The 12,885-nt window shown below is 35.4% G+C and overlaps 1 protein-coding gene across 1 annotated transcript; it reads left to right on the top strand.

Moving 5' to 3' along the window:
• The first annotated feature begins 2,738 nt into the window (after positions 1-2,738).
• On the top strand, positions 2,739-11,971 carry LOC148874368 (eukaryotic translation initiation factor 3 subunit C-like). The gene is made up of 4 exons (XM_088963502.1): positions 2,739-3,054; positions 3,499-3,572; positions 3,672-5,489; positions 10,721-11,971. Exons 2-4 carry the CDS (start codon positions 3,549-3,551, stop codon positions 11,711-11,713), a joined length of 2,835 nt encoding a protein of 944 aa, XP_088819628.1. The 5' UTR covers positions 2,739-3,054; positions 3,499-3,548; the 3' UTR covers positions 11,714-11,971.
• Positions 11,972-12,885: the final 914 nt, after the last annotated feature.

Genomic DNA, 12,885 nt, shown 5'->3' with positions numbered 1-12,885 from the left:
TTTTTCCCTTTGTGACTATTTGTTTGCTTTTTTTATTCGATTTGAAGCATTGTTCTTGGGTTTTTTAATGCCCGAAAAGGCACTCTTCTCTCCGTTCGCAGATTTGTGATTGGGCAAGTTTACCAGCGACACCCGACCATCCAGCTACAGGTGAATGAAGGTGAGTTCGCCCAAAATTCTCCCCACCATGCTTGATGTTATTTTCTTGTTTTTTTTTGGGTGAATATTTGTTTGGATTCGTTTTTTCAGATTTTTCAAGTGAGAAATCCAAAATATTTGTTTGTTTTTGTTTACATTATCTATGTGATGGTTCCTATGCATGAGTAGATTTTTTTGTGTTGTTTATCAATATTATTTATTATTTGTTATTATTAGTTATTCTTATTATTTATGATATTATTATTATTATTATTATTATTATTTATCAATAATATTTATTTTTATTGTTGTTGTTATTATTATTATTATTAATTGGGTCAACATGGTGGCTCCATGTGTGGGCCGGCGCGGGCTCTCAAGTGTCATGATGTGGTGATTTTTCATTGAAATGCATAGTATAATATGTGAAAAGTATTGTTTATATGTATGAGTGAAGTGAGGGTTAAAATTATCATTTGTGTCAATATAAGTACTTTGGGGAAAGTAGCTCACCAAACATCCTCACCCCAATAAGTGCTTAAAAATATAAAAAATGATTTGACAAGTGGGTCACCAAACAACCTTAAGTGATTGTTAAAATAAACACTTCTAAAAAGTACTTGTTGCACAAGTACTTCTTTTGACAACCAGTCAATCACCAAACAAATATAACCTAAATAATTTAAAGAAAACCCATTTGAGGAACACTTAATCAAGCACCATACAAATGGGTTTAAATTTATTCAATGTATCTAAGAGAAAATTGTCAGCAAGTGTCAAATGCATAGAATAATGGAAAGGAAACTTATCTGAATAATCACTAAAACAAAAAGGATATTTCTAACTAAAAAGGGTTCAACAATCGTAACCAAGTTGTTTTTGCAATATATAACATAAGAATAAGTAATTCAGAGCTATCACTCTTAGGCAATTGAAAATATATAAGACTGTCTCCATCACCATTGTTGTAATCAAATCAAAGCTTTTGATCTTGGATTATTGGGAGCTTCCATGCGGAGTAAGTTTGGAATTTTAATTTTAGTGGAATTTGAGTAAAGCTTGAAATCTCAACCTCATCAAACTGGCTAGTTGTTTGCCACATCGTGATGGAGATTTCTATCCGTGATCTTAGGCACAAAACCGGAAGTCTTTGATCCACCTCCCCTAGATATTAGTGCCTAACTAAAGACTTTTAATGTAAGGCATGGTGTTGATGGTCTATACCCTGAAATCTGAGGAGCTGGTTAGTGACGACAGTAGAGAAAGGGAGTAAGAAGAGAGGGAAACCCAACCCAGAAGGAGACTATTTATATACTCTTTTTTTGTAATGAATTAGGACAATATAATTCAAATTTATCGAAGATCAAATTCTAGGATAGAAAAAGAAAATGATTATTGTGCACAAGGAAAAGGAGGAGAGGGAAGGAAAGAGAAGAAATGGATCAACATGGGAGCAATGGGTCCCAAAAGTCCTCAAAATGGGTATGGAACCTCCTATTTATAGAGTTTGAGTGGGTCAAAATCCAGAAGTTTCTTAGTCTAGATCTTTCTTTTTTTCTTTTTTCTTTTTGAATTTTACCCTTTAATCTGCAATTTTCGTTATTTACTTATTTAGTGCTCGTGTTTATTTACCTTTCTAAAATATTTGCAGCTTAATCTCAATGCTTTGCTCTTCTACGATACTCAATTATTTAATTAAGACACATGCTGATTTATTGGTATTTTAAAATGTCTAGTATTTAATCTTTTAATTAATTGATGTGAAAATGGACCGATCTGACCCAGGTTCAGCCCGAGTCAACTGGGTCTACATGTTTATGCATTGCCATCATCTTACAATAAGTATATTTACATATATAATTATTATATAATATATATGTATATAAATTTTTATTTTAGATTTTATTATACTATTTATTGTAATTATTTTATTTTATTTTATTGTTTCATATACAAGCAATTATATATTTATATGAATAAAAATTCTTATGGAATAAAATTTTAAGATTTTTTTCAATTTTTGTTTATTTTGTTAATTTATTTAAACTTTTGCATTACATTTTTTTTCAAAAATTTAAATAAAATAGTATCTAGGGGTGAGCAAAAAAACTGAAAAACCGAACCAATCAAACTGGTCGATTTGGTGTTTTAAAAAAATCGAAGATACCCGTTCAGTTTCAGTTAACCAATATAAAAAATCAACGATTAACCAAATCGACTGGTATATATATTTCTATATATTTTATATATATTTATCTATATTATATATTATAAATTAATAAATATGCATTATATAAATATATATTTATAATATATTATATATTATTTATTATTTAAAATATAATATTATATATTTATAAATTTTTATTTATAAATTTTTATTATATTTATATATATTTTTATAATAAATATTATAAAAATTAAAAAACCATCAAACCAAACCGATCAACCGGTTAACCGACTGGCTTCGGTTGAACACCCTGTTCGTATCACCCACGGCCCAGCCCGAATACCCTTGTGTTGTAAGTAGTATCTGTATGGGGCCCACTTTCCAAGGGGCACTGTGCACCGAATAGGCCGGCGAATACCCCCTTGATACCTCGAAGGCTCAAACCAATCTCGTCCGTCCATTTTTCCGAAGTAATCTCTCATGCCTTTGAGGTTTTGGACTCGCTACAAGTTGCAACCCTCGATTAAAACCCTAGTGTTTTCACGGCTTAGAACTGTCATCAACCCATCTCGGAAGAACAAGAAAGAACGAGCGACTGAAGGCTTTTGAAGTCTGAACTCTGAGGGAGAACCGATACGTTGAAGGGTTGACGTTCAACTCAATTCAAGACGAGAGCCATTTGAGCGGTTGAGGCTTGAAGTCGAAGTGAACGAGATTTCGAGGAAAATCTTGCGTTGCATCTATAGGTAATTAATACACTTTTAGATGAAACCCTAGCTTGAGTATTATCCCTTTTTTATGAAAAAGCTGAGAATCCAAGACGAAGACTGGACAGTAATTCCGTTTTTTCAATTGAAAACCCAACATTCCTGCTTTTATCGTTTTGTATTTAGTTTATAGATTCTCCGATCTGCCATGGGTTACAGAGGGCTTTCTTCAATTTCACAAGGGAACCCCCTCCTTATGTTGCAATTTTTTTTTTCCTTTTTCCCTCGGTGGAAAAGCTTTTATTGTGGAAAGCTTTTTTCTTGTTTTTTTTTTTTTTTTATTTTGAGAATTTACGGATCTTATATAATTCATCTGATGTCAATCTTTATTCGAACATAATGTTCTTTCCGTATCTCAATCTTCAAGTGATTTGATTAGTCAGATTCTTTAATAATTCATGTTCCATTTGCCTGTTTTTGCAGTTGTTTTTCAAGGCTTTTGACTGGTTTGAGAGCTTAAAACACTCGAAACAATGGCTTCTCGATTCTGGGTTCAGGTTTGTGCATTCTCTTAACTTCGCACAATTATCAAATTTTGGAGACGCATGTAGATTCCATTAATGTAAAAGTTGTATACGTTGTGTGTTTTGTTTTAGAGTGACAATGACACCGAGGAGGAGGAGAGTGATTACGAGGATGACATTGATGCTGGTGGTGCCGGTGAGACTGCTGGAGAAGCTGCTGGAAGCAGATATCTCCAAGGGAATGCAAGTGATAGTGATGATTCAGATGGTCAGAAGCGTGTTGTCAGATCTGCAAAAGATAAGCGGTTTGAGGAGATGATGGCTACTGTGGACCAGATGAAGAATGCCATGAAGATAAATGATTGGGTCAGTCTCCAGGAGAGCTTTGACAAGATAAACAAGCAGCTTGAGAAGGTTATACGGGTCACAGAGTCCGAAAAGGTCCCTACACTTTATATCAAGACTCTTGTGATGTTGGAGGACTTCTTGGCTCAGGCATTAGCCAATAAGGATGCAAAGAAGAAGATGAGTAGTAGCAATGCCAAAGCATTGAATTCGATGAAACAGAAGCTTAAGAAGAACAATAAGCAATTTGAGGATTTGATTAATAAATACAGGGAAAATCCTGAGAGTGAGGATGAAGGAGAGCAAGAGCAGACAGAAGATGAGGATGAGTCAGGATCAGAGTTTGAGGAGGACCCATCAAAGATTTCAATGATGTCGGATTCTGGGGAAGAGGATGAGGAAGAAGATGGAGAGGGCGGGGATAACCAAGCTGAGGGGACTGGGGTTTGGGAGAAAAAGATAAGCAAGAAAGATAAACTTATGGACAAGCAGTTCATGAAAGACCCGAGTGAAATCACCTGGGATACAGTTGATAAGAAGCTTAAGGAGATTGTTGCTGCAAGGGGTCGGAAAGGAACTGGAAGGGTTGAGCAGGTTGAGCAGCTCACCTTCCTCACAAGGGTTGCCAAGACTCCTGCCCAGAAGCTTGAAATCCTATTTAATGTTGTTTCTGCCCAGTTTGATGTGAACCCAAGTCTCAGTGGACACATGCCTATAAATGTATGGAAGAAGTGTGTGCAAAACATGCTTGTGATACTTGACATCCTTGAACAATATCCAAACATTGTGGTAGATGACTCGGTTGAGCCTGAGGAAAAGGAAACCCAGAAAGGAACAGACTATAAGGGGACAATTCGTGTTTGGGGGAATTTGGTTGCATTCCTTGAGAGGATTGATGCTGAGTTTTTTAAAAGCTTGCAATGCATTGATCCACACACTCGGGAGTATGTTGAGAGACTGAGGGATGAGCCTACATTCCTTGTTCTTGCCCAGAATGTTCAGGATTATCTGGAAAGGATTGGAGATTTTAAGGCAGCTGCAAAGGTTGCACTGAGACGTGTTGAGCTGATATATTATAAACCCCAAGAAGTTTATAATGCCATGAGGAAGATGGTTGAGCATACAGAGAGTGGAGAGAATGGGGAAGCTGAAGGAGATGAGGAGCCCCAAGCAGTTGAGGAAACTAGGGGCCCTCCTTCCTTTGTTGTTACTCTTGAGCATGTGCCTCGAAGGCCCACTTTTCCGGAAAATAGCAGGACATTGATGGATCTACTGGTTTCCCTCATTTACAAGTATGGGGATGAGCGAACTAAAGCCCGTGCAATGCTCTGTGATATATACCACCATGCTATTCTGGATGAATTTTCAACTTCCCGTGATTTATTATTGATGAGTCATTTGCAGGATGGAGTTCAACACATGGACATTTCAACTCAGATTCTTTTCAACAGGGCTATGGCTCAACTTGGTCTTTGTGCATTTAGGGTTGGGCTAATAGCAGAGGCACATGGATGCCTTTCTGAACTATATGCAGGTGGTAGGGTAAAGGAGTTACTTGCACAGGGTGTGTCACAGAGCCGTTATCATGACAAGACTCCAGAACAGGTACATTTTTTGTTTGTTGTAACTTTTTGTTGCATTGCTTACTTCCTCCATGTTTTCCTGGCAGAATTTTATTTAAAAGAATGTGAATATCTGTTACAGGAGTTGGATTAGTTGTATAATCTTTATTGTTATTTGATACATCTCCAAGCATGGGATATTTAGTTTTTTTTTTGCTTCCTTTCTTTTTACATTGAAACAGAGTATATTTTGTCAGCAACAATACATTATATTGATTATGAATTAAAGAACATAGTTGTCAAGGTTGTTCCTTCTCTGTTATTAATGAAACTTTTTTTTTTCTGATAAAAAAACATAGTTGTCAAGGTGCCTAGGCAAGCCTAGATGACCACAGGGCACTGGGCACCCAGGCGCCTAGGCGATGGAATTTAAAAATATAAAATCTATAGATCCCTACCCCTCCTAAGCTAGTTTCTTAGTTTTGTATACAAATCAACAAACCTGTACATTAACTATCAGTAATAATTTCATGTTTAATTTCAATGAAATGCCATCATATATTCAGCAACAATTACATGAAATCTTTCAAATAAGTGTAAGTTTCATGCAAAAATATAAAATGCCATCATATTCATCATTTAAATATATTAATTTCAATCTTTAACTAAGAGCTCTGGAATTTGAAAATATAAAATCTATAGATCCCTACCCCTCCTAAGCTAGTTTCTTAGTTTTGTATACGAATCAACAAACCTGTACATTAACTATCAGTAATAATTTCATGTTTAATTTCAATGAAATGCCATCATATTTTCAGCAACAGTTGCATGAAATCTTTCAAATAAGTGTAAGTTTCATGCAAAAATATAAAATGCCATCATATTCATCATTTAAATATATTAATTTCAATCTTTAACTAAGAGTTCTGGAATTTGAAAATATAAAATCTATAGATCCCTACCCCTCCTAAGCTAGTTTCTTAGTTTTGTATACGAATCAACAAACCTGTACATTAACTATCAGTAATAATTTCATGTTTAATTTCAATGAAATGCCATCATATATTCAGCAACAATTACATGAAATCTTTCAAATAAGTGTAAGTTTCATGCAAAAACATAAAATGCCATCATATTCATCATTTAAATATATTAGTTTCAATCTTTAACTAAGAGTTCAATAAAGCCAGTGTCTCCACACCTTTTTGAAAAGGTGCACAAAATTTTCAAAAAAGAAAAGAAAAACAAAAATAGAAAAATATAAAAGAGGGACCAACATCTCATAATAAGTTAGGACTTTAAATCCCAGTCCATATTAATTGCCTTCACCATTGCCTTGAAACTTTTTAAACAAATAGTATTCAAAAGAATGCCTACTTGGTTGAACCATCTACCAATGCATATAGAAACTTATTTTCTTTTCTCTTTGTTATATGGCATCCAATGATTTAAAAGGCGTTTCTAGGCGCATAGGCGAGGCACATTTTAGGGTAGGTGCCTCACTCAGGTCCTAGGCGCAGCACTTTCAAAAGGTGCATGCCTGGTTTGCCTAGGTGTGCGCCTGATGTGCCTTGTGCCTTGGCCCAGACATGCACCTTTTGAAAACTGTACGCTTTTTCGGAGTTAGAACCCCCTATTTGCTTATGTTCATTCATTCATCTTAATAAAATATCTTCTTAAAAGGCAAATGAAATTATAAAGTCATTATTTTTGTGTGAGAATTAAGAATTTAAGGCCCTAACATGGACTTGTTTGGGCTTGCCTCGAGTGGCATGGCACAAAGGTGACCAGTAGAATTAGGAATGTAATATGTGTTACATCACATTAGTTACTTGAAGTAATGCAATTGAATAAAAAAGGAGATCGTGGGCTTTACATGTGTGAAAATGTTTTATATGTTTGATTTTATTTTTAAATTTTCATTTGAATATGCTTTACATGTTATGTTTATGTATTTTAATTTTAGATAATAGATTTTTTAAAACATTAATTTTAAAAATTAAGTTTATATTTCTTATTAATATCTTGTTTAATATTTATGCATTTTCTGAATTTTTGGCATTTTTTGAATTTTTAGCAATTTGTTTGTATTTTTGTGCCTTGCTTTAAAAAGGCGTGCACCTCTTGCCTCGGGTGCAACTTGGCCCTTGGCCTTTTTTGCACCTTGCGCTTTTTAAACACTGATGGCATCACGAATGGTTGCTTGCTAATCTTTTTTGCTGTCTTTGCATTTCCACAATTTGTTCTGGGTTAGGTGTAGAAATAAATTTATTCATGGTGCCCCTTTGTCATTTTATAGGTGGTGGCCTAATGGGCTTAGAACTTGATCTCTTAAACCCCAAAGACCCAGTATTTGAAGCTGCATTGCACTCCCACTATTGGTACCGATAAATGGAGATGAAGATTTATGATGCTTCACAGTAGATTTCCCTTGGCTACTAACTCCAAGTACTTGAACAGCATCTCCCAAATCATTTTCATCTTCAACCATGTTTTCAAAGTCATCAAAATCTAAAATGCGAGTACCCTCTTCTTCCTTAATCATGCCTTCTTTTATTGTTTTTTTTTGTTCATATAAGCCAATCTCTTCCCTAGCATTTTTAGGGCATTTACTACAACCTTTTATATTGCTCCTACCACCAAAGATGTGTTCATTGACTCTAAATTCCTCCATTAGTAACTTTTCCATAAAAATTATGTCACTCCATTGGTGTTCTTGGGATCATGCAATCGACAATACTTCCAAGTTGGATCCCTTCTATTTCCTTGAGTTCCTTCTTGACTAGCACCCACACAAGCCATTCTTTATTGAATATTGATATTTAAGTATGAAATCACCTTAACCTTTATTCTATGAAAAAACTAAATTAATTATTGAAAGAAAAAATACATTCTCTTCTTGAATCGAGTTATGAGTGTAACTGTATTAGAAAATATAAAAAAATAAAAAAAACTAAATACAACAAACCATGAAAGAAAAATATAGAAAATAAATGTGTTTACCTTTTAAAAAGTTTACCTGAATGTGAATCCACAAGACCACAACAAAATCTATTATGAGTAGGCAATGACACAAATGACAGGTTCACAGCTGACACACTGAATATGTAAAAACAATATTGAGTTATTTCAATATTTCTCAACTACCAAACAATATTAAGGTGCTGTTTTAAGGAATTTGTGTGTATATGCAAATAAAATAGCAATTAATATAAAAAAAAGGCAAACACAAAATATGGGTTGAAGCTCCTTGTTTGGAATCTAATACAAAAGAGAAAACCCCTTATTTCAACATCAAAAGCAGCAGGAAATCAAGGAAGAATAATGGGGCGGTGCCCTTGTTTTAGGTGTAAAAACAAAGATAAATGGAAGAAGAAAAATGGGACGGAGCCCCTATTTTGGTAGTAGAAACTATGATAAATTAAAAAAAATAAGAGTAGGGCAGAGCCCATGTTTTAGTGTAAGAGGGAGCCCCTGATATGGAAGTAAAAACTGAAGAAAAAAAAAGCATGGGTGGAGTCCCTGTTTTGGCATGAAATCAAAGGGGAAAGAAAGAAAGAAAGAAAGAAGAGCTTCTATGGAAGTGAAAGCTGAAAGAAAAAGCATGGGCGGAGCCTCTGTGTTGGCATGAAATTGAAGGAAGAAGGATGGGACGGGGCTCCTGTTTTCATGTGAAATTGAAGGGGAAAGAGAAGAAGATCATACCTTTTTGATTGAATCTCTTGATTGAGTCTTTGGTGGAAATATGTAGTGGTCATGTTGACTTCCATGAAAAGGAAGTCTGATCCTCCAAAAAGAGAAACAAAACCATCTAAATGATCTACCTTCTTTTTTCTTTTTCTAAGGAAATATATGATTGGTATTATTTTTCTAGGAGGGAGATAAGGCTGACCACTTCATAGGCTTTCAGTCTCCTATTGAACTCCTGGCTGCCAAATTACGTCATTCAATCTTTTGTTATGTGTGCATGTGCTTTTTCCCTCTTGGATGAGGTGAATATATGAGATTTACCCATGTTGTACATTCCAAATATTTTGTTAGTTCATGTTTGTGGTGTTCCTTTTTTTTTTCTCGTTTTTTTGACTATTGGACTCTGATCTCCTCGCATCTGTGCTATAATATATTTTTATTAGTTGGCTACTTTGAACTGTGGCATATACATGGATTTGGACATTTCCCTATTTTTTACAAATGAAGATGATAACGTTCCTGGTTAAAAGGCAATATATTCTTGCATTTCTGATGATAGAAAATAAAATTAAGGTACTTTTAAAGCTATGATTCCTTTTTCTATTAATTTAGGGGTATGCTAGTGAGTATCATTGATCAGGGGTCTGTGGTTTGAATGTGTAAAGATGATAGTTCCATGTCTGGGGTATGGACCCCATAATGTCGAGTTTAGGGCTATAAACAGATCAGATTCAGATTGAATCCAGCTGCAACCGTATCCGATTATGATACCTCTAGATCCATATCCACACCCTATTATCATGTCAGATATCAGATCAGATTTGGATTTAATCCACAACCATCTTATTGTGTTTAAAATGATCAAAAAATTAAAAAATTAAAAAATTAAAAAAACTAATTATTTTTAACTTATTTATGTGTAACAAATGTCTATAAATATAAAACATTAGACTTATCAATCATAAACTTTATATAATTATACATAATATCTATATTTATACATAATTATACTACATATATACATTAAATAATATTTTTTTATTGGATTCGGGTTTCAATTGGATCAGATAGTGTAAATCTACATCTGATCTGATTATTAATCTGATGCAAGTTCTAACATCCAAATCCAGGATAATCAGATTCGGAGTCGAATTGGGCATCAGACTTTTAAGTGTCCATTGACAGCCCTACCCGTGTTTATCAGTTTACTAGGCAGCATCTTTAAACCTATCTGAAAGTTAATTTTTGCATTGACTTGTGCCCAACTGGCCTGGAGCAAAACCTGGCACGTTAGCTGGTTGTTCAGTTGAACTGTGGTTGGGTTTGAATCAGGTTTGGATACTAAAATACTAAATGCCCATCAGAACTTGTCTAATCATTAATCATTAATGTGATTTTTGTATTGGAATTGTTGTTAAATGGCACATAAATGAAATTATAGAAAAATTTTCTTTGTAGTTGCAAATATGTTGTATCATTTTATATGCTGTTTTTCTTTATACATTGAAGCTGTGCAATATATCAATGATACATGTTTATGATCCTGAGCTGTGATCTTGGTTGTCTTGTAATTTACCTTTAAAGGAAAAGCTTGAAAGGAGGCGACAGATGCCGTACCACATGCATATAAATCTTGAACTCCTAGAGGCTGTCCATTTGATCAGTGCCATGCTTTTGGAGGTTCCCAATATGGCTGCTAATGCCCATGATGCCAAACGCAAGGTCATCAGTAAGACATTCCGTAGACTGCTTGAGGTGAATGAGAGACAGACATTCACAGGTCCCCCTGAAAATGTTCGAGACCATGTCATGGCTGCCACTAGAGCCCTGAGCAAGGGAGATTTCCAAAAGTCATTTGGTGTCATAAAGTCCCTTGATGTTTGGAAGCTCCTCAGGAACCGCGAAAATGTTTTGGAGATGCTCATGTCCAAGATCAAGGAAGAGGCCTTGCGGACTTACCTGTTCACTTACTCTTCATCCTATGATTCCCTGAGCTTAGATCAGCTTACAACTATGTTTGACCTTTCAGACCGCCTTGTCCACAGTATTGTGAGCAAGATGATGATCATGGAGGAGCTTCATGCAAGCTGGGACCAACCAACTCGGTGCATTGTCTTCCACAATGTTGAGCACACAAGACTGCAGAGCCTTGCATTCCAGTTGACGGAGAAGCTTTCGGTTCTTGCTGAGAGCAATGAGAGGGCTTTAGAAGCAAGGACAGGTGGGGGGCTGGATGGATTCCCCCCAAGGCGTAGAGAGGGCCAGGATTATGCTGGTGCTGCCATGGGTAAGTGGCAAGAGAACTTTTCTCATGGAAGACAAAGCAGTGGGCGCTTGGGCTTTGGGGTTGGTGGGAGACCATCTGCATCCACTCAGTCTTTTGGCGGAGTTTTTACAAAGGATCGAGCAGGTCAGTCTCGGGGAACAGGGGGCTATTCTTCTGGCTACCAGAGCACACGTTACCAAGATGCATATGGAGGGGTTGGTAGATCTTACCAGATTGGTACAACAGGAAGGGGATTGCAGGTGGATGCATCAGCCCGCATGGTGAGTCTCAATAGGGCAGGTCGTTCGTAGTGAGAAACAAAGAAGAGAACAAAAGGACCTGGGGATTAAAGAGAAAGTTAAGGAATGCAGTTTTGTTTTTGAAGTTTCTTTTTGGTTTTTGCTTCCAGAGAAGCTTCAAGGCGTTCAACTTTATTGATTTTAAAAAATATATATAGGACTAAGTGTATTATTAGATGTGACTTTCTTTATCTATTTATTTCATCAACTTGGTGTCTACACTGAACATTTCGAACTGCCAAATTTGATTTGATGGTGATGATTTAATCACGGAGTGCTTCAAATTTTTATTAGTGCAGGCATCATGCGTTTATCCAGGCAAGTGTTATTTGAAAATATATGTTTAGGTAAATGTATTTTTATCCTTAATTTTTGCTAGATAGGTAAATAAGCGAATTTTTCAAGACATTTTTAGTACTATATTTGACCAATTTTTCCCTATTTGTGTAAGTCTTATTCACCTCTTAGGTGGGCACAAACTTTTCAAGTAAATTGTTAAAGATTTGTTTATAGAAAAGTTAATTCTTTTGTGAGATCCACATTTCATTAATTAAAGAAAGTGGAAAGGTTGATCAACCTTTCCATTGACCAATTTCCTCTCATTTTCAAAACTTACTCCCAAGCGAATGGGGCCTAAGTGCACTGGAAGCTCAGGAGATGGTTAATTTGGTAATAGAAGAATGATTTCTCTTATGCATGTGTTTGGACAAACAATTATATTCATAAGATGTGTATGAATAATAATTTTCTCCAACATCCATGATTGAATGATGTCTTCTTGTGGGTACATCTTTTGATAAACTTCAAAGAGGGGCTTGTTGTTTGTGTAATACTATTAAACTTGATACTTAATGAGGCTCGTGTTAATTTAGAATCTTTACAGTTGTTAAATAGATCTAGGGAGATTTATCCTATCAAGGTTGATACTGATGTGTCACCAAGTTGATTGCGGTGGCTTATCTCAGCTGTCAGGGTGAGACCTGTGGTACATGTAGTATGAGTTTTTTTTTTTAAACTCTAAATCAGACCAAAATTCTAGTATTGCCTTAGACTTTGGAGATAGATGGCTAAAACTGTAATGTTATACCTGACCCCTAGACTTGATAATGATACTGCACTAGGTGTCGGATTGGTTTGTCTTTGATCAAAACCTGGATATGTTAAGACAATCCGATAATTTATTT

Source organism: Nelumbo lutea, chromosome 1 (genome assembly GCF_056320005.1).
Source record: "Nelumbo lutea isolate HS-2025 chromosome 1, American lotus-T2T, whole genome shotgun sequence".
In the NCBI taxonomy this organism is placed as follows: Eukaryota; Viridiplantae; Streptophyta; class Magnoliopsida; order Proteales; family Nelumbonaceae; genus Nelumbo; species Nelumbo lutea.
The sequence above is the reverse complement of the archived record's forward strand: the minus strand, read 5'-3'. Positions and strand labels throughout refer to the sequence as shown.

Coding starts and splice junctions, on each gene's coding strand:
- LOC148874368 (XM_088963502.1), top strand. CDS start 3,549: ATGGCTTCTCGATTCTGGGTTCAG. Junction 3,573..3,671: donor CTTCTCGATTCTGGGTTCAG/GTTTGTGCATTC, acceptor GTTTTGTTTTAG/AGTGACAATGACACCGAGGA. Junction 5,490..10,720: donor ATGACAAGACTCCAGAACAG/GTACATTTTTTG, acceptor TTACCTTTAAAG/GAAAAGCTTGAAAGGAGGCG.